We start from the raw sequence: 21,137 nt of genomic DNA on the forward strand, positions 1-21,137 counted from the left end.
TATATAAACAAATCACACCTCACGACTTGTCTATTGACGTAAGAAGAGTAAGTGTTTGTCGTTATTTCGTGGCGATAGATGGGGTTACAAATGATGTAGTTATTTGCAGACTAGACTTCGGTAAATCTGGTAGAAAATAAGGCTTGAGGGGAAGTAATGAGCCTAAGACCCTGTAACAAGATCCGAAGTGATGTGCGTGATGCTAGCATGACTAACCGTTCGCGTCAAGAGTGATTGGGTGTCGAAGCTGGTAGTCCTGTTCGACGTTCCATTTCAGGAAGCAGACAGAGAGGTACATCAGCCTCGCTTTCAGGTAATATTGTCAACCTGAGAATTCAGCGTATTGACTAGTACTCGACATGTTCAATAGAATCTGTTGATTGAAGCGGGAGGATCCGTACCCAGAGGTAACTACCCGATGTGTTACGACAATGTACTTCCTAGTTAATCCGGATTATAAACAAATACTGCGAGGAAATAGGCGGACGATAATAAGCCGAATCTCAAGATAACTAACGTAATCTACCGCCAAGCTCATCACACGGCCGAGCTGATCGCTCCGAAACACATAGTAAATGCGATAAATTACAACGTCATATCTCCTCAACCATGCGTGGATTTTACAAGTATTAGCAACCACACTCTTATAACTATAAAGAAATGCATGCTCAAATTTGATTCGATTTGAAGAAGTATTTAGTCCCATTACCATTAGATACGCGGCATTTAGCAACTTAGTGAAAATAATACGTATTCTTAGGTCAATATTCATAATAATCTTCTCAAAGTCGTGTCATTTACCAGGAATATTGTTTTGGGATTTCAATGCCCTACCTAAATTTTATATGGCGGTTGGGAGATGAATTTGTAGTTTATCGCATTTACTATGTTTTGGAGGGATCAGCTCGGTCGTGGATGACGTTAATCGCTTAGCACAATTAGTACTCGCCTCTAGAAACTCTTAACATTTGGAAATCGAAATTTCCAAAAATTCCTCGAAAAATGCGGCTGGTGGCTTGACCCAGCCCGATCACTAAAGAGCTCGCCACCACTTTCCACGGTTTTGTATACCCAACTGACGCAAATGCCCCCGCACCTACCCCAGCCTTTCTCTAAAGCGGGGCAGGCCACCAATAGCGATTCCTGGAGTTCTCGTATCGCCGGTGGCAGGAAACAGCGAACCCCTTTTCCCGGCCAGCAATTGGTCTTTCAACCTTCATTTCTCGACTCCGAGGCTCTACACCCGTCCTGCTTCGCGAATTTCTATCGAAATTCAACACACCCAATTCGGCTCAAGTTTATCCCAACCCGATCTTTGAGATACAGGATCCGTGAAGCAATTATTCTCGATTATTGTCAGGCATCAACACATTGCCTTGAATGAATGCATCATGAAACTCTACGTGGCCCAGATAAACCCCGTATAGTGAAGAAAGGGGCAAATGGTTGCACGGAATGCTCTAGCATATCCTTTTGAGCTTCACGTCATAAGAACACGATAAATTTCACATTGCAATTGCTATATAATGTAAAATAGGCACTTCGCTCACTCTCAAATCCCAACGACTACTCTGCCCTGCAAATTCCCTGTAGACATGCGCTGGAATATCTGTAGCGTAAACTGTGTCAGCGTCCAATAATAGAAAATTGCAGTTGACTGCGCGTCGTATGCAAAGGTTGTGACTTACATCCGTGAGGTTTTCCAGTGGCTCTAGAGTATACTTTGTCTTAACAATTCCTCGGGCCGCCATCTCTAAAATAGCCTCCGCATCTTTCTTATTTCCCACTGAAACGGCCGTAATGTTCAGCTGGGATACGATGAGGCGGGAAGGTTTCGCACTGCCAATGGGTACAGAAACTCCTTCCGGTATGCTGACACACACCAAGGTGCCACCAAACCTCAGGAATTGTAAAGCTTGTGTGTAGACGTCGTTGCTGGCTGCGCAAACAATTGCGGCATGGCTACCCAAATTGTCAGTGAGGCTCTTCACTTCCTCGATAATTGACGCAGAGTCTCCTTTCGTGGCATCGACAAAATGTTCGGCCCCGCTGTCCATTACCAGTTGTTTCTTGCTCTCATGGTCAATGCCGATGACTCTAAGTCCAAGTCCTCGGGCAGCAACCTGGACTCCAATGTGGCCAAGTCCACCACCGGCTCCGGATATGACAAGCCAGTCACCTCCACGCGCATTGGATTTCCGCAACGCCGCATACATGGTGATGCCGGCACAGAGCATAGGCGCGGCGTCTGCCGAAGAGAGGGAATCCGGTATTAGAGTCACATAATCGACTGGTCCAACCACATATTGCTGAAATGTGCCTGGTCTGAAATACCCTGAGATGGTTCGCCCGAAGCAGACCCCATCAGCTTGATCTATGCAGGCCGCTGTTCCATACTTAGATGCAGTTCACCGAAAATTAGAGGATTGGCCTACCGCAGCGATTGCAGACACTTCCTACCCATTTGATACCAACTCTGTCTCCGATCTTCATAATTGTATCCTTCACTCCGGGGCCCAGCTTAACAACTACCCCAACACCCTCGTGACCGCCTACTTGACCTATTCGACATAGACAGTGAGTAGATAGATCATTGGAAGCGAGTGAAATTCCCTACCCTTTGGAGTGGGATGGGGCATGACATCCCATGAATTGGTCATGACGGCTAGGTCTGAGTGGCAAACACCCGAATGGGTGCTAGTCGGAGTTATCAGTCACGCTGTCATAACTCGATTCCGCAATTGCGAACGAGGATGATAAGCTCCAAGAGAGTGTATAGATACAAATGAACGACTCACAGTCTGACCAAAACTTCTCCCACGTTGAGTTCCGGAGTTGCAACATCAACAATCTTCGTGCTTATTGTGCCCGGATTATCGTATATGGCAGCTTTGTGGGTTTTGGGGGTTTCTCCTGACATGGTGGTGAATTAGGTGGTCCTCTCTTTGACATGTAATAAAGGCAGTGTTCCGCGTGTCAGATTTAAATATGTGGTCTGAAGCTCCGTCTCCAAACTCAGTGCCACGGGCCACGAGGTGAACGGAATTGGCCATATTAATTGAACCGAGGCCAAAGAGGTCCACAGGTTATTTTTCGGACTAAAGGAACGGGGAAGGACCTGCGGAGTTTTCCACCGACCGGAGCAGTATCATGGTGGGTGTTTTTGGAGGGAGGCTGTCTTGATTTTCGCACCTTTGCGGGGTCCGGGGCAAGGGCAGCAGAAGCGTTATCAGAGGCAGGTCTCAGCGAGACTGTTCTTTTTCGCGCTAGAATGAGGTCCATACGGTAGTCGTAGGGGTCGACTGGAATTATTCCGGATTCTAATACGTATCCATGTTTTCAATGCCTGGAACTCCCGATAGATGAGAGATCCAATATATAACACTCTATTTCTATAATCGACGTATACGCCCTCGGAATTGAAACTATCGAATCGGAATAATCAAATATTGGAGCCACAGTGTCCGCGAAATGACTTACAATGAGATTTCAAGAACCTTATGCCATTTTGAAACTAGAAATGCGACATGGATCTAAAACGGTGTAGTTGCGATGGAGTTACATGGTGAGCAAAGCGAATAATTCATCATAGGACTCTACAGGAATTTTCTGACAAGGACAAAGCCATAGGCGGCTATTCAAAGCTCAAGTCTTTTGGGAAAAGAGAGACGGATAGGACGCTTGTTTTCCAGTGTAGAATTGGTTGTCACCATTTGCCCAGACCGGTGAGGACATTGATGGTAGTAAATATAACGACTACATATTCACCGACGGCTGCGGCCTTATCTGAGATGCCTCCAAACGAAAAATGCCGTCGATGATAGCGCAACAAACAAAACGTTCATTCCAAATCTTCCAATCATTGTCTCCTCGACGACTCGTCCAACATGGCTGGTGTTGGAATCGGTCAGGGTCTTCGCATAGGAGCCAGAGACTAGATAATCGGTCCACCGTATGACGGATGTGAGCTTTTGATATTCGATGACAGTGCCACTCCAGTTGTTGGTGATGAGCCCGTCCTCCATCTTATACCAACTCTTGCATGTAGGATTGGCATATGTACTCTTCAACAGCTTTTCTTGGATCTTCTCATTGAACAGCTGGACTGTTTGCTGGGAAGGGCTGATGGCCAAGGATTCATTTTGTGCCTTTGCTTCACAGACCTTTTTGACGATCTCAGAGATGTAGCGAGACTGTGCTTCGATCATCAGAATGATGGAGTTGTGTCCAAGGTTTGTATTAGGCCCATAAAGCATTGCGAAATTGGGAAGAGATTCCACGGTCATGCCGAGATATGCCCTCGCCCCACCCTGCCAAATATCTTGAATCGATCGCCCCTCCAGGCCATACACCTTGATTGGGTACAAAAATTCAATCGTGCGAAATCCCGTTGCAAGGACGATCATGTCGACCTTGTACTCATTGTTTTCGGTAGTGATGCTATCTGACGTGATGAAATTTATTTTCTCTGTCTCTAGGGCCACATGTGGCTGGTCCAAGGCCGAGAAGAGGTCATCAGAGATAATGACACGCTTGCAACCCGGAGGGTAGTCCGGTGTTAGGTTTTCGATGAGCTTTGGATTATTTTGAATCTGTCTTTTCATGAGATCAAGGCTCATGGTACGCAGAAGTTCTTTGCCATTCTCGTCATTAGTAACAATTGCATCGAAGAGCGCCGATTCTCTGATGTCCATGAGTTCTGCGCGGTACCTTCGGCGGGCACCAGGCACGTAACGGTAGAGATTCCGCCGCCATTGAGGGATATCGGCATCCTCCCGAGGTATCACCCAGTTGGGTGTGCGTTGGAATACTGTTACGTTCTTCGCATCCTTTGCAACTTCTGGAATGAGTTGAGCAGCGGTCGCTCCGCTCCCGATGACCGCAATCTTCTTCCTTTCGGTCTTGTGGTTCCAGTCCCAACGTGCGGAGTGGAGGATCTTTCCTTCGAAATTGTTGATGCCTGGGATTTCTGGATAATAAGGGGAGTTCAGCTGGCCTACAGCGGACACCAGAAAATCCGATGTTATGGTGTATGAATTGGTTGTTTCGGCATCCTTTGAGCCACTCGAAACTCGGACCGCAGTCTCCCACTTGGAGAAACGGTCACTCCATCGCGCCTCCTCAACAATCGTGTTAAAGCGGATGTACTCGTATAACCCCCATTTCTGAGCCGTCCTCACGAGGTAGGTGTGTATTTCTTTTTGGCTGGAAAATTCGCGAGTCCAGTCGGACGCCTCAAAAGAGTACGAATAAAGATGGCTCCACACTAGATGATTGTTAGCAAAGTCATTTAATGTCGGCACGTAGAAATGGCAGAGGTACCATCACATCGACTCCCGGGGTATCTGTTGTCACCCCATGTACCGCCGACATAGCTACTCTTCTCGACAATGATGAAATTGTGACAATTATGTCGTCGAATTAAGTCGATTGCCATGCAGATACCTGCATAGAGAGTGAAATCAGCACGTATTCAATGCGTAGAGTAATCCGCTTATAGGTCATTACCGGAGATGCCGGCCCCGATGATGAGCACAGTCGGATTGCTGTAGTCTGCGTTTTGGACACGCTGCTGATATTCTGCTGCCATATTTTCTGTGTTGGCCATTTTCTCTGGCGGTGAATTTTATGACGTCGGGCCAGTAGGAAAATCAAAATTTGGCAAGTCAATGTGAACAATTGAAGAGTAAATTCTTGCAAAGTCTACACAGATGAACTATCAATAAATACCGACAGCATCGGGCGTAAGCACAAATTTTCTCCGTTCTTAGAGGCCGAAATTGAATGATCTCAACGAAAGGTTCTCGGAGGCGATTAATTGCGCCACAGTGAGGGCAAGTGACAACGAGCTCAACTAAGCTAATTAGAGTTTGGTGTTTGTGATAGTCATGTTGAGTTCATTAGCGTGTGGGGTTGGGTGCATTGGATTGCGGAGGTACAGTAAAATGAGTGGTGGTGCCACGAGCGCTGTGATTCTGCTCTGATGGTGGGTACTATGGCTCAAATATCCTCGGCTGTCGCTGTGACTTACTGCTCCGGGCTAACGGAATGCTCACTGTTGCTTAACGTCTTAGATCACACGTATCGATGGGTCTTCCCCCTCCGTAAACATAGAACGACACATGATCGTACGTTATGCAGCACTGCGCTAGATACCTTCATCCTGTTTTGCGAGATATTAGCAAGATTCCAATATAAATTCAACCTGTTCATTTACAAAAGTAACTGTACTATCTCATATGAACTAGCGTTGTCATTGAAAATCAAAGACAGCCCTTCTTCTCTTACCCTTCAACATGTCAGATTTGACTCTCAATTTGACTGCTCCTAATGGGCTCAACTATATGCAGCCAATTGGATTGTTTATCAACAACGAATTCGTCAGGTCAGCTTCACGGGTAAAGTTGTCAACTATAGATCCTGCGTATGTCTCTATCGGACTTGATAAACAAGACTATACTGACAGATTTGGGCTCTTCAGGACTGAAGCAGAAATTGCAAGTGTGTACGCCGCGTCAACAGATGATGTTGAAGTTGCCGTTAAAGCCGCACGGAAGGCTTTTAATGAACCGTCCTGGGCTGGTATCTCGTCGACTGATAGAGGAAATCTGTTGCTAAAACTAGCATTACTTGTCGAGGAAAATGCTCACCATTTAGCTACTATTGAGTCGTGGGACAATGGTTTGTTTTTCCTGGGGAATGAAACGATTTCGTACTAAACCGATGTTTTCTTGTCCAGGAAAGCCGTACATTCATGCTCTAAATGTCGATATTCCAGCGGTCGCCAACACATTTCGATATTATGGCGGTTGGGCCGACAAGATTCAAGGTGACGTGATAGAGACTAGCCCTCAAAAGCTGACATATACAATTCGGGAGCCCGTCGGAGTTTGTGGTCAAATTATCCCGTATGTTAAATCCCTCTATATTGAAGTCTAGCTGAATCTTATACGACGAACAGTTGGAATTTCCCACTGGTAAGAGCATATGGAGTCGGCATTAAGCCATGGTATCGTCTTCATTATAGTCCATGAAAGCTGACAACTTGCCAGGCCATGGCCGCATGGAAACTTGGTCCTGCCCTTGCATGCGGAAACACATCGGTACTAAAGCCTGCACAGCAGACTCCACTGTCCATTCTATACTTGGCAACTCTTATCAAAGAGGCAGGGTTCCCTCCAGGAGTCGTTAATATTCTCAACGGGCACGGCAGAACCACGGGAGACGCCATTGCTACCCATGTCGATGTCGACAAGGTTGCTTTTACAGGGTCCACAGCGACTGGTAGAAAGATCATGCGATCAGCAGCTCTCAACTTGAAGAACATTACCCTCGAGACGGGAGGCAAGAGCCCCCTTCTAGTTTTTAATGACGCAGACTTGAAATCAGCTGTTGCCTGGGCACACACCGGTATTATGTTTAACCAAGGCCAAGTCTGTACTGCCAACAGTCGGATTTTAATCCAAGAAGGCATTTACGATCAGTTCCTTGTTGCCTTTAAGGAACAAGTGAAGAATGTCTCTAAAATAGGAAATCCATTCGATGACGCCACCTTCCAAGGTCCTCAAGTGACCCAAGCTCAATTCGACCGTATCGTGAGTTATATTAACAGCGGGATCGCGGAAGGAGCATGTCTAGCATATGGGGGCAAGCCTTATAAAAATGTTAATGGTAAGGGCTTCTTCATTGAGCCGACCATCTTCACGAATGTGAAAGACGAGATGAAAATCTGCCAAGAAGAAGTGTTCGGGCCCTTTGTTGTAATCTCGCCATTCAAGACGGAGGAGGAAGCGGTACGCAGAGCCAATGACACCCCTTTTGGTCTCGCAAGCTCAGTATGATCTCCAAAAACCCCCTATTTTCATAAATATTAATGCATAGACAGGTCTTTACACGAGACATTAAGAAGGCGCATCGCGTTGCGAGAGCCATCCAGGCAGGAATGATATGGATCAGTTCAAGTGGCGATTCAGACTTCCGGTAAGCACAACTATCCCGAACTGTCAACCTCTTTTTTCAAGGACCACTGACTGACAAGTGCGCTTAGTATCCCATTCGGAGGTGTAAAACAGTCTGGTATGGGCAGAGAGCTGGGAGAGGCTGGCCTTGCAGCATATACCAATCTCAAGGCTGTTCATGTAAATTTGTCTTAAGTAGTTTTGGACCGAAGGAAGTCGCTTCTCAAATATATCATGGACTTAACACTTTACCAAGCACATATCTCTGATGTCTGACCTTAAATAGGTACTTTACACGTAGATGTTGGAACCAAGGCCAATTCCTAGCAACAGGTGTCTCTCTTGTCTAGAATTTGTCACTCCCTTCTATAAGAGTCAGCAGCATGCCCTATGTAACCTTGGGGACGATAAGTCTGTGGCCATTTCCTGCGTCGTGCTAACCGTCTGATCACGTAACTGTGTGTATTATTGTTCGTGACGGTTAGTCGCAGGCCGATTCCGGCTTCATTTCCGAAATGCTTTCCTCAGAGCCTTCGGGGCGTGCCTGGGTATACTGAAACGCACGTGATGACGTTAGCGCCCGTGGAATGATTGGTTCACGGTTGCTACCCAAGTTCCTGCGGTCAAGCCGCCCCTCGAGGTCCGTAACAATATATAATAAATAGGATCTAGGTTAGTAATAATCTATTCGTTAATAGCGTCTAGGCTCCTGCTCTACTACCCCTGTTCAGCATTATCTAGCTTATATATATCTATACGATCTTTCTATTCTCGCTTCGTCGACTCGTTACCACCTTCGGGGTATTATAGCCTTCTAGGCTTACGAATCGGTTACTCAAGATAGTCTTCTTTAAGCTAAGGGTTAATAAGGTCCTATACCCTCTTCTATCGTGTATATATCTTAATTTGTGCGAACTAATTCCTCCATTACGGTAGGTCCTTTAGTTTCTCGCCCTTCATAGCGGAGACAACTATTAAATCCATATTGATCGCGCTTCCTTCAGCAGTTCTTTCGATAGGAAGGTCAGGGGTAAGAGGCAGACGTCTAGCCGGTTGCTACCGCGCATATGCCTGCGTATAGCTTCAATTGACGAATATAGCCTTCTTACTGGCGAATCGGGCTCACAACAGTCGGAATACTGCTTAGTGGGTCATACTGGTGCACCAATAGGATATCAACAAGTCTGAATTGCTATACTGCCCCTTGCTGGCAATTTATGTGGGCATAATAATGACTAATCTGGCGCATCTATAGTTAGTATCTCCTTTCTCCGGTATCCACCCATGCTGCTGCTCCGACAGGCCCCACAAGCCTGAGGCACCCACATCGGAATAAACTCATGACAAGTTGGTGTATCATAACATAAATATATTGCCTTTTACACTTAGTACTTAATATCAAAGCTATAGGCTGATTCGTAGTGCATAGCCCAGTATTTATCCCAGATAGCCGACGTAATTGGGCCAATCTTGCCGTCCTTCACATGCTCACCATCAAGCGATGTGATAGGCATGACACCCCCGGCAGTTGAGCAGATGAGGATCTCATCAGCAGTGTATGCTAGTGCTGTGGGCACAACCTCTAAACGCACCTCATAGCCTAGGGCTGCAGCAGCGTCGATGACACTCTTACGGGAGATTCCCTCGAGAACACCACGGTCAGGAGTGTAGAGAACGCCATCTTTGATAAGGACGATGTTGTAACCAGATCCTTCGGTAATGTTGGCATCTCCATCAGTCAGGAAAGGGTGCATGGCACCACGATCATTGGCCTCGATCAAGCCTCGCACGAGATCACCCCATTGAAAATTCTTGACGGTGGGGTCCATGGAGCCAGGGGGACATCGTCGGACAGTTCGTGAAATGATGGCGCTGCCGCCAGTACGTTGCTCCTCAGGTTCAGAAATCCAGGCGTAGGGTATAACGAACAAATAAAGGTTGTTCTTAAGTTCTTCTAGCTTGCCGCTGCGAACGCTCTTAAGGCCACGGGTGACAATAAGCTCAACGTAAGCGTCGCGGATACCACTCTTGGCAACCATGTCGACCAAGATAGTCTTGATATCCTCCTTGGGGATGGGAATTGAAGCTGCAACTTCTTGCAGCTTCGCTCTAGTCGGTCGACGTGATCATTGAGACGGAAAAAACGTCCATCCCAAACAGCTGGTACGTCGTAAGTCAAATCACTGTGGAGGAAACCCTGGTCCAACAAAGGAATGCGAGCCTCATTGATAGGAGTGAGCTCGCCTTCGATCCAGGCGACTCCTTGAGCGAGGGGGGTTGCTGCTTGCTTCAAGGACAGCGGTGCGCTTGGCATATTCGGCAAGGACTTTTTCCATGGTAGACATCTTGAAGGCGGGATATCAAGTCTGCTGATTCTCTTGATTGGGCGATGAATGAAAAATCCGGAGATCCGAAGGTATTAATAGGCACAATTATTACATATAATGATTCGAGATCTGTTGTCACTGGCCCCACGGAAAGCCATAGCGAGAATCTTTTAGTGTTACCTGTCCCTGTTCGTTATCTGTATCTGTTTCAGTAGCAATAGGTGGTTAGACAATCAAGTGACAGCGAAACTCCGCAATTGTTTATTATCGAAGATCTTATCTGTCGCCGATAACGAGGCCGAGAATTATCAACACTGGCTTATAGTAAGTCACAGCGAGCTCCCCCATATCTTATCGTAAGTTACGTTATCACCTCAGCTAAATGACATACAGTGGCGTTCCAAAAGTTTGAAACACCCGGCAGAAAAAAGGGAGGTCTGCTCCACTAAACCCTCTGTCCTAGCGAATAGCATGTAGTGAAATGAAGGCTCTATACCTAGTCTGATAAGTGGTGGGCTTGATTCAGCAGGCGGTAAAAAAGACGGTCGAAGGGGTGCTTCAAACTTTTGGAACGGGACTGTAATCAAGTGGCAGAAAATCAAACCAACTAAATATATTTAATGTATCTAAAACATACATTACTTTCTTGTTTTTAACCCCTCTTTTCGCCAGCCAATGTCATCGAGCAAGTCACGTTTCTTCCTATCTGTGCCTCTTATCCGCCGACATATCAAAACCTATATCAAAACGTATTACTAGCTTATAGTAGTTATATTAAGCAACCACCAGTCGCCGGAGCACCGAGGCACATGACATACACGGTGGAGCTCACAGAGCTGAGTAAGCTAGGAAGGTCAATATTCTCAGGGGATTCCATGTATTCTATCTTCAAACGATATCTTGAGACTGGCCCCGTTCTATTGGTCAGATACCTAATACCAGTCATTACCTCAAATTCCTAAAACCGACATCACTTTGTGGTGGAGATTCAGTTTGGGGAACACATGTGCAACATAATACAGAATTAACAAAGGCGGTAAGGTAAGCCCATATTATCTAATTTGGCTGCTGAAAACTAACGTAATTCCTGGCCGACCTGCGCACCCCAAAACACATAGTAAATGCAATAAATTACCACTTCATATCTCAACAACCATGGCTTATTTTTACTTGAATATTATATTAAAGGCTCTTCCTAGCATATGAAATAACATATCGTGGTTTTAAGCAATTTAGATGGTTATTTCGATGCTTTACCATAAAATACAGCGTAATTTTGGCAAGAGTGACATAAATATATATATCTCTATTAGTACTTCCAAGAGTTTCCTCATACTTCGCCAGTAGGCTAGAAATACTATCTTGATTATGTACTTTTAATATCTTATCATAAATAGATGTGGTTGTTGAGATATGAAGTGGTAATTTATTGCATTTACTATGTGTTTTGGGGTGCGGAGCTGAACGGGTGCGCAGGTCGGCCGGGAATTACGTTATCTATGGCCCACCGTACGTGAGTTTCTGCCATTCGTAGATTGTTTTTTAAAGAATGTGTCGGCGAGCTAGATATAAGAACGCAAGGTAACCTCTTTCTCGGAAAACCCCTTACTCTGATAACCCCAACACCTGGCCCCTTCAGGAGCGATCAACAGCATATTGTCGTGTGTAACAGAATAAGTTACTCGCAATGGCGCAAAAAAATGTGGTTATCGTTGGGTACGTGTTGATGGTTTGCTTTTTCCGAGTTTGTGTTGACTGTGAGCTAGTGCTGGAGTTGCTGGGTTGACAACGGCCCTCCTCCTTTCCAAGGACCCCATATACAAGATTGTTGTAACTGCAAAACATATGCCCGGTGACTATGATATTGAATATGCTTCCCCATGGGCTGGAGCAAACTATATGCCGTAAGCTGATACCCTTCAAGGCTTTGGTGAAACAGTGGTTGATAAATTGCGGGTCTAGTGTTTCTTACACTGGTACCGACTCAGCAGAGTGGGATAAGAACACCTGGGGTCCGCTGGAGGAGCTGGCCCGCAATCACCCAGATGCCGGTATCCATTTTCAAGAGTGTCAGATTCTCAACCGGGCCAAAGACAGCCAGTCTGCCACGGCGGCCTGGTTTGCCGAACTGCTCTCGCCCAACCCGTGGTTCAAAGACGTCGTGCCCAAGGTGAGTGCGCCCATATACGGTGTTTATTCAAGTATACTTATCATTGATGTCTCAGTTCCACCCGCTTCCCAAGAGTGAGCTTGGCCCTGAAATTGATCACGGAGTTTCCTTCATGTCTGTCTGCATAAATACGGCCATCTACCTCCCTTGGCTCGTTTCACAATGTTTAAAGCGCGGAGTCATTTTTAAGCGCGCCTTTTTTAATCATATTCTAGACGCCACAAATCCTGGTGTTCATCCATTAGACAAGGTTCATGTTGTCGTCAACTGTACTGGACTCATGGCTAGCAAAATCGGTGGTGTCGAAGACGAGGCTGTTGTGCCTGCTCGAGGACAGATTGTTGTCGTCCGCAACGACGCTGGAAGGATGCTAAGTATCTCTGGAACCGACGATGGAGATGATGAAGCGTGTTACGTTATGACAAGAGCGGCTGGTGGCGGCACAATTCTGGGCGGCTGCTACCAGAAGGGTAGCTGGGATGGCAATGTTGACCCCACCCTTGCAATCCGGATTATGAAAAGGGCGGTCAAGCTCTGTCCTGAGTTGACAGACGGAAAAGGGATTGAGCATCTGGATATTGTTCGTCACGGCGTTGGTTTGCGGCCGGTGCGAGAAGGTGGAACCAGAATCGAAAAGGAACGCATCGGAGGCGTGACAGTGGTGCACAACTATGGTTCAGGCGGAGCCGGATATCAGAATTCGTATGGGTGCTCACTGGCAGCGGTGAAGCTGATTGAGGAGGCTGTGGCTTCACAATCGAGGCTGTAGTTGCAACCCTGCATATCTTTTACTAAGCAATTCCTTTGTGCTTATTCTTCGTGTATAATATTGGCCCGAGAATTTTAACTATATAACCGGATCGCAAAATTAATTCAATTGATCTTCTCTATGAGTCTTTCGAAGAAAACAATGTTTTACAGATGTATAAAGGACTTCTTAATCCAAGCCTAACCAGATACAAAAACTCGACAAACTCGACTATGACTTCCAGCACCCGCAACATCTAAGACCTCGAAAACAACCTAGACGAATTAAATAACGCTGTTCCTTTCAGATATTTGATCTAAAAAGTCATTTTTCCATATTTTCTTTTTCAAAGCAGAGAATCTATGGCCAGAGTGACGGGGTGTTCAAAATAGCGTCTTGGCTCCTTGATTCGATCTCGTAATGTTGATCTCGGCACGTCAAAAGCATGTGCAGCAGCGATCTGGAATGTTTCTGGCATTCTCAAAGTGGATCATTCCTCTAGGCTCAATGTATCCCATAATCGTATTTTCTAAAGATAAGCATCAGGTTTTCACTTTCTCCACTATCGCTCGCCGACACCTTCCGTATTCCAATGTTTCTTAACCCTCCTATACCTCGCTGTCGCCTTCCAGTGTCATGTCTGCGGAGAATACGCCTCTATCTGTCTTCATCTACTTCCATTTACCTCTGTTCTCTGCATCGGGATTCTCGCCCTATCCATCCCTCTCCAGCCCCACATTATCGATTATCGTGCATTATCGCACTCTGTATTGCAACTGATCAGCTATAGCCTATCCCCAACATCGCGCTCAACGTATGATTTGCGACGTATGATAAGTTGAAGACTTATCAGAAATTATCGCGCTCGCTGTCACTTGCTTCTGCATGTACTGGTTTGATATTTATAAAGTTCAGGGGTCCTTCACAAAAGTAATTTGAGCATAACACACTCTTCAACACACTATCTATCGACGCTCTGTTTCAAATGAGTCATGTCAACTGAAAAGCCTAAGCTGCGAGAGCTGCCCAAGGGCAGTTCTCCTGAGGAGATTCTCAAAATCATGCGTGAAGACGGCGGTGTTATTATCAAAAACTTTCTCACCCCCGACCAAATCTCACGCTTTAACGCAGAGATTGCCCCTGCCATGGAGAATCTGAATGCAGGCTCCACGCACTCCGACAAGTTTATTTCGAGCTTCCACGGCAGCAACACAAAGCGCCTAACAAATCTTCCAACACTCAGCCCAACCTTCCGCAATGAGATTCTGGACAGTGACGAAGTTCATGCTATTTGCGAAAGTGTGTATAGCGAGGAATGCAAGAGCTACTGGATGAACACCGCGCAAGTGATTGAGATCGGCCCAGGAAATGTCGCGCAGCCTCTTCATCGCGACCTTGAGAATAACTACCCCTTCATTACCATGGGTGAGGCAGGCCCAGAGATCTCTTTGAACTTTCTCATCGCCTTCACCGATTTTACCGACGAGAATGGAGCCACGAGAGTCATTCCCGGTAGTAACCATTGGCCGGATTATAATGACCGCGGAACCCCCGAAATGACTATCCCAGTTGAAATGAAAGCTGGAGATGTGGTTTTGGTGTCAGGAAAACTTATACACGGTGGAGGTGCCAATAGAACAACAGATTCCTATCGCGGGGCAGTCGCCTTCACGTTCCAACCGGGCTATTTGACACCCGAAGAGGCTTATCCCCACCTTCTCGAGCTGGATCTAGTCAAGTCCATGAGCCCGCGAGCACAGAAGATGGTCGGATTCCGCAGCCAGTACCCGAATGGAAGCCCAGGTCTGTGGCAGGTTGATTACAAGGAGATTGGCGATTACTTGGGGCTTTGAGCTGTCGTAGTAATTTTCGATATTTATATATATGGAAGGTGAATTTGGAACAATGCGATACAAAATTTTTGATCTATCCTAATTTCGGTAGATACATATTGTACTGAGGTAGTTAAAATTTCTTTTACATAGATTTCATTGTCGTTAGTCTTTCCGTCAACACCCCCGGATTTTTTTTCAAGGTTCCGCATCTACCTAGTGTAAGATGGGAATGCTCGCTGGCAGTCTGTCAAGCAGACGGGTCGATTGCAAGAGGACAAAACCACCACACTCGCAGAGCGCAGGATAGTAGTAGACAAAGCGAGACGCTATTGAGATGCGACTAATAAGACATTCGAGTCTTCATAGACATGCGATATACCGATACCGCAACCTCAGCCTCCGCAGGAAATGACAGAATTGTGAACACGATTGTTATTGAATGTAGAATGCTGTCGAACGAACTATTTATTGAGATAGGTAGAGCAGGCAATCAATAGATAGTTGTTAAACAAGGGTACAGTGCCCTGAAACGAAGGGAGTGAAAGGGGTTATAAACCACGCGCCTGCGCGAGGCTGAGTTAACGTTGCTTAGAACGCTGCGATTCACGCAGCCTACGCCTCCCTGTCATTGGTTGTTGTCGGGAGCGGTGAAAGCCTACGGTAGAGTTTGATCTGGTCTACTCAAGATGTTTGTAGTTTGAATATATCCGCAAAGGCTACACCTGAATCTCAACGGCCAGCGTGTAATGTCGTTTCTATCTCGGGCTCATAAGAATGGAGGCATGGGTACATTGGGGGTATCATTGTATCAGCGCTATCCAATGATGGTAAGTAGAATGGTAGCCCCAGGCTCCTAGGAGCTCATAGCGAACTTGGACTAATCATATCTACCGAGGCTATGTGGTGCATGTGAGTCATTCATGGCACCTATTGGCTCATTATTCTTCGGCAGATATCATTGTATAATAATTTGTATTCGTAGTATCCAATTATAACATTAATATTAACGACCCACAGGCTCCTGGGAGCCATGGCCAGATATCAACCAATCATCCCACTGAAGGCCTGTGCGCATGTGCGCATGTGGGCCATTCATGGCACTAATTGTGTCGGAATGTCGGAACAGAAATGTACGTCCAATCAGGTCCATGGGTAGTTGTCTGAATTGTTATGCCTGTACCCATACAAACCTGTATGGGTGGGAACATGACTAATCTCGGCTAGTCTATAAACAGCAAGCCAATACACATCCTGACAATACTGAATCTCCACCGATACTGACAAATTGCCTCATATTTCCTGGTGGTAGTACGCACCTTCCCGTGTCCACTTGGTTCCCAGGAGATTGATATGGGTATTGCCATACGCAAAGTCGAGGCCGATGGCAGAGACAATTGTTCTACGGAAACGTGATCGATCTAGTAACTCACTCACTATTCAAGGAACTCTTTGGTGAGATGTGGGCTGTGCGAATCAGTCCCAAACTGCACCATAGCTTGTATCTGCTTGGACATAGAACATTATGCGTTTGGGCTAGTAGGTAGCCAGGAGTGAATCATCGCTTGATGGTTGTTTATTATTGATGGGGCAATCTTCGAGTAAAATAGTGCGCTCATCATCGGTTAGTGAAGGTTGCCGCCACACCCGTCGCAATAACGTACGGGCCCATGTTGATGAATGTTGAAACACGTCATCGGTGCGTCTCTGCGGCATTTTCTCTACTGTTTAAACGAAACCAACAGTGAGGAAAGCAATTCATATGCTGGATCATCAGGAAAAACACAATGCATTCGAGTGCTGCATCAAATCAATGATGAAATGTTGAACCAGCTGCAATTGGAGAGCCATCTGTGTTGTGCCCTCACAATTCACAATGATCATCGCATCGACGTAAGCAGAATGCCCGGCTGGATTGCTATAAATACCCGGCCCTTCGCCAGTAGAAAGTTGGTTCTAAAACATTCCTTTGTCACTCTGGGGCAAAGAATATCGATCGCTTTTCGTCTTCGCCAGCAACACTTCGGTATGGACTGACCTCGACGTCAAGCACTTATAATTAAACCGACTTGTTTTATCGCACTAGCCTGTCATTATTCGATGCTGAAGTCTTCAAACAGCAAGTGAGTGTAGCTGCCCTGTCATTTGAAATCACGCTGACATGGAATATGTTCAAGATCAGTCCTCCTCTACTATCCCTCTAGGAAACCCATTTGACGGACCTTGGATGACCTCAAAATGATCGAAGCTGCGAGCACGGTGAGTTATGAAGAGCCTTCATAGGCTGCCTACTGATGATTAATGATAGATCGAAGTCGTCTCTTACACAGCCGCTTCAACCTTGCTAGAATGCAGCGAACAGCAACAGGTAACGTAAGTTTTTTTTTATCAGCAGCAATTTGAAGAGTCACCATCCTGTGCTGACGACCTCCTGTATCAGAAGGCAAATATTCGATCACGAGCCGCTCGATCTCCTCTAAGTCACCCTGGTGTGTTGCCTCTGGCTACGCCCATGACGGCTGCATTTTGAATCTCGTACGGATGCTATCCAATTGAGTTATATCGTGTCGTGCTGTCTGTCCATCAGAAACGATTGCTAATGCAACTTTCTAGTCATAGGACAAATTTCAAGATAGCACTCGCTACGACCAAGCCATACTTCCCCGTTGTCCTCAAAACTAAGGATGCACGTCAGGCCGGACCAATGGATGCCAGTGCGTTTCTATTTCGCTGTTCCAGGACACCTGCTTGAAACTTCCATTTCGGGGTTGTCAATAATCACTATCTTCTTAATGCAGCCAGCTCTCGCTCAGTGGCTTGAAGCATTTCACGTATCTGATCCGCTTCACGCTCCAATCTAGCCCGCTGCTCGCCTGCAAAATCACCTAGGAAAGATATACTGGGTATAACGTGCGCTTGGAGAGTTACCCACGGCCTCGAGAGCTGGAAGTGTTGTGTTTGACTAAGATTCGAAGAATCCCGCCTACGGTCATAGTGATGACATTGGGTTGGGTCCAGTATCCACGGGAGTGGGACCAAGTCTCCCCCCGGAGCTGAGGATATAGATCGGAACTGTGGTGACTCGGTCATCCGGACCACAGAAGATAGTCCCCCGGTCAGTGGAGTTTGCGAATGTCTCAGTGGTTCAGGCTCTAATAACTTTGGTAGAGCGTGGCTTGTGTAATCAATCAATTTAGAGGAAAGAGGGAATGGGTCCGCGTTGCAAACAGGCTTGCAGCTCATACGGTCATATACCTCTCCAGAAGGATAGGCCATAGCAGACGGAAATGTTTGGCGATTCGAGGAGTATCCATCTAGAGGCTGAACGGCTGAAGTATTCGACCTAAATTTTGGCGTTTGCCGCTGACGCCGCCTGACAATGGACTTTTTCATCACCACCGGGCGAAAGCAGCCGTGGACCTTGAAATAAAGTCCTTATTTCCGTCAACCGAATGGCGCTCTTGATGAAAACAAGAATGGAACGGTTTTCCGACTTACCACAAGCATTGCAAATAGGATGTCCATGTTCATCTCGCCGCCAAAGGGGCGTTACGTTTGTTCCGCAATTATCGCATGCAACTAACTTTGAAATATTATCAGGAACGGTGTTCGCCCCTGTTGCTGTTGAAGCCGAGCCAGGCTGAGACCCTGATGTCTGGCCACGGCAAATAGCAAACTTACCCCGATGCACAGATTTGTAAGTGCGGTTATAATATACCGGGCATCCTTCGCAGCTTTCTGTGCCACCAGTCCCGTTGCAATTTTCGCTCCCAGGGCAGGAACCTCTGGTGCCATAGCAAGTCCTATATGATGGCGTATTTGGTCCGTGCGCTGAAGATGCGGAAGGGTAGTTAGCAGGAGCAGTATTTTCAGCGCACTCCTGCTGCATTGGCTTCGTTCTCGTAGGGCGAACAGCATTGCGGGCTTTCAGATAAAGGCCACAAGCATTGCAAATCATGTCTCCTGCCGGTGACCGGCGCCAAAGTGGAGTGCTGATCGTTCCGCAATTACTATAGACCGCGTTAGTCAATCGAAACCACAAAAAATCGATTAAAACCCACTTGCATGACCGTTTCAGAAACGAATTCCCGGGGACTTCGGCGGATATATTAAAGCCGGCTTGATCATGTTGCTGGTCCACTGGCGCCGGGCCTGCATTCAATAGAAAACTCTCCTGTGGCTCCTTCCCGCGACTGTCTTTGTGTTGTGCCAGGTTTACATGATCTATATGTGCAGGGAAGGTTGACTGCTGAAGAACACCATTATTCTCGACATAGAATTTTCGCATGAGTATGCCGTGGTTCTGAGATAGATCCGGGCAGTCCATTCTGGAAACTGAGTGTTGACCTTGTTCCTCAATGTCAGCCCAAGATCTCGATTGATGTCTCTATCTTTCAGACAACAAAGAGAGGACTGTCAAGTCGGGGGACGCATAAACGGCAAGCTATTGTACTGGTTTCGCACCGCGATCGGGATTTGACACACATTCGCTAATTCAGACATTTAGCAAGGCAGCTTCAGAAAGCAGAAGATCGGCACGCTCCGGATTAGCAACTGCAGATAGCCCAGGCCACATAAAGCGACAATATTGATGTCCTGGGTTTTGGAAGGGGGATGGTGGGCAGGGAAAGGCCCTGCATTGCGGAGGAATATTGCAAGCGACGTCTCAGTACTCCGATCTGCGCTTACAAAGAGTGCGTCATGGGGCTTCATAGCATAGGCCAAGCCACATGAGAGGAATCGCACGTTTCTTGAGGAGGTCCTTGCGGGCCAGTGCGCAACAAATTTCCTTGAGGTCTGTGCCATTGGTGGACGGTGCAGGAGCCGCAGTCAGCAGCAATAAATGGAAGTTTATTGGCCACTGGTAGGAGCTTGACCCGCTTAGTCGACGGACAGGTGTTATTGCTAGGTGTGCTAGGGTAGCAACCTTTTCGGGGCCGGAATGATATCAGATCCCTTAAGGATTCATTGATTTGGTTTATTTCTTAGGCTTTTCACGACCTTGAGTCGGATCCAGCCCCTTCAATCATTAGTCACACCCCTGTAGCGTTACTTCAACCATTCAACATAGTAATTTATGGTAAATGACATTATGTTTTTATACTATGACTCTTCTGAATTATTCCTTTTTTGGACATCAGGTAGTTTCAACGTAATACACGGAGACAGTCTTAACTCATGCTCCTAGTATTTTAGAATCTATTCCTCCCAAGCCAAAGAGTTAATGTAGGGAGGCAGAACAGCTTTGAAAGGGGGTCCACATTGTGGCCAGAAAGGCTTCATCACTCGGTGGTTGAATGAACTATCATCTGGTTTTTCTCATCAAATCGAAAACTGCACCTAAGATTAGTTTAGCACTTGATGACCTTTGAAATACGGGGCAAACCGCGGTCTTCATGAAGGCAACGATTTATCCGGATTTCAGATTTGCAATGGCCGAGATTGTTCAATTGGAAGATGACGGTTGTTGAATTACTTTACATAGAATAGACTGCTCCATTAAGAGCCTTCAATTATGCTTTCATTTTGCTCTCGATATTTCGCATAATGAAGCGGCATATTGGTACTAGTCGGGTTTGCCAAATACGTCTCATGGAATTTTGTAGTTGCTCATTCAGATCTTGTATTGACTGGAAGAGGCTTTAAAAGGGACTGGAAGCTTTGTATGAGAGTGAAATTTTGGATTTCCCGTGAGAATATCCTGATACCTTATTCTTGTAATGGCCTAATCGTAAATTTTTCGGATCCATGGAACGCTGGGCGGCATGATGCTTCGCAGTAGTTGTGACTCACAACGGAAAAGATAACAGTTAGGCTAACAGATGGAGGGGGGTAAGTATTCGTTCCCAAGGAGGCAGTGCAAAAGGCCTCCAGACAAAAAATTCAGTGGGCAGGCAAGCGATTTGCCAAGGCGAGTTGTCCATGGAACGCTTCTTCAACCAAACCTACATATTGGCTGCGTGAAAGCCGTTTCACCATGTTCGACAACGTTGAGGCCAATTATTCGGAAATCGACTGGCTACAGTACGAGGCAACATTGGCAGACTTCTGAAGACACGGGAAATTAAGCTGCCAAGGCGGGTGATCCATGGAACGTCACTT

General features: G+C 46.4%; 7 protein-coding genes across 7 annotated transcripts; 3 read left to right on the plus strand and 4 right to left on the minus strand.

Moving 5' to 3' along the window:
* Positions 1–1,552: 1,552 nt before the first annotated feature.
* Positions 1,553–2,920, minus strand: N7481_001497 (zinc-dependent alcohol dehydrogenase; the record flags this gene model as incomplete). Its single annotated transcript, XM_057260716.1, has 5 exons — positions 1,553–1,609; positions 1,689–2,386; positions 2,436–2,561; positions 2,618–2,697; positions 2,799–2,920. 5 exons carry the CDS (start codon positions 2,918–2,920, stop codon positions 1,553–1,555), a joined length of 1,083 nt encoding a protein of 360 aa, XP_057128548.1.
* Positions 2,921–3,782: 862 nt separating this feature from the next.
* N7481_001498 (flavin-containing monooxygenase) lies at positions 3,783–5,608 on the minus strand (the record flags this gene model as incomplete). The annotated part of the gene is made up of 3 exons (XM_057260717.1): positions 3,783–5,266; positions 5,323–5,445; positions 5,509–5,608. 3 exons carry the CDS (start codon positions 5,606–5,608, stop codon positions 3,783–3,785), a joined length of 1,707 nt encoding a protein of 568 aa, XP_057128549.1.
* Positions 5,609–6,296: 688 nt separating this feature from the next.
* On the plus strand, positions 6,297–8,153 carry N7481_001499 (aldehyde dehydrogenase (NAD+); the record flags this gene model as incomplete). Its single annotated transcript, XM_057260718.1, has 7 exons — positions 6,297–6,424; positions 6,482–6,681; positions 6,740–6,908; positions 6,962–6,977; positions 7,053–7,835; positions 7,886–7,980; positions 8,048–8,153. The coding sequence occupies 7 exons, from the start codon at positions 6,297–6,299 to the stop codon at positions 8,151–8,153; spliced, it is 1,497 nt and encodes a 498-aa protein (XP_057128550.1).
* Positions 8,154–9,343: 1,190 nt separating this feature from the next.
* N7481_001500 (aminotransferase class IV) lies at positions 9,344–10,272 on the minus strand (the record flags this gene model as incomplete). Its single annotated transcript, XM_057260719.1, has 2 exons — positions 9,344–10,065; positions 10,104–10,272. The coding sequence occupies 2 exons, from the start codon at positions 10,270–10,272 to the stop codon at positions 9,344–9,346; spliced, it is 891 nt and encodes a 296-aa protein (XP_057128551.1).
* A 1,700-nt stretch (positions 10,273–11,972) lies between these two features.
* On the plus strand, positions 11,973–13,224 carry N7481_001501 (FAD-dependent oxidoreductase; the record flags this gene model as incomplete). The annotated part of the gene is made up of 4 exons (XM_057260720.1): positions 11,973–12,001; positions 12,052–12,189; positions 12,248–12,455; positions 12,511–13,224. 4 exons carry the CDS (start codon positions 11,973–11,975, stop codon positions 13,222–13,224), a joined length of 1,089 nt encoding a protein of 362 aa, XP_057128552.1.
* Positions 13,225–14,195: 971 nt separating this feature from the next.
* N7481_001502 (phytanoyl-CoA dioxygenase family protein) lies at positions 14,196–15,056 on the plus strand (the record flags this gene model as incomplete). The annotated part of the gene is made up of 1 exon (XM_057260721.1): positions 14,196–15,056. One exon carries the CDS (start codon positions 14,196–14,198, stop codon positions 15,054–15,056), a length of 861 nt encoding a protein of 286 aa, XP_057128553.1.
* A 3,322-nt stretch (positions 15,057–18,378) lies between these two features.
* N7481_001503 (GATA-type transcription factor) lies at positions 18,379–19,362 on the minus strand (the record flags this gene model as incomplete). The annotated part of the gene is made up of 1 exon (XM_057260722.1): positions 18,379–19,362. The coding sequence occupies one exon, from the start codon at positions 19,360–19,362 to the stop codon at positions 18,379–18,381; it is 984 nt and encodes a 327-aa protein (XP_057128554.1).
* Between the last annotated feature and the right edge of the window lie 1,775 nt (positions 19,363–21,137).

Source organism: Penicillium waksmanii (assembly GCF_028829765.1).
Source record: "Penicillium waksmanii strain IBT 27052 chromosome Unknown utg000001l:1.0-4852451.0:1.0-4856178.0, whole genome shotgun sequence".
Classification (NCBI taxonomy): Eukaryota; Fungi; Ascomycota; class Eurotiomycetes; order Eurotiales; family Aspergillaceae; genus Penicillium; species Penicillium waksmanii.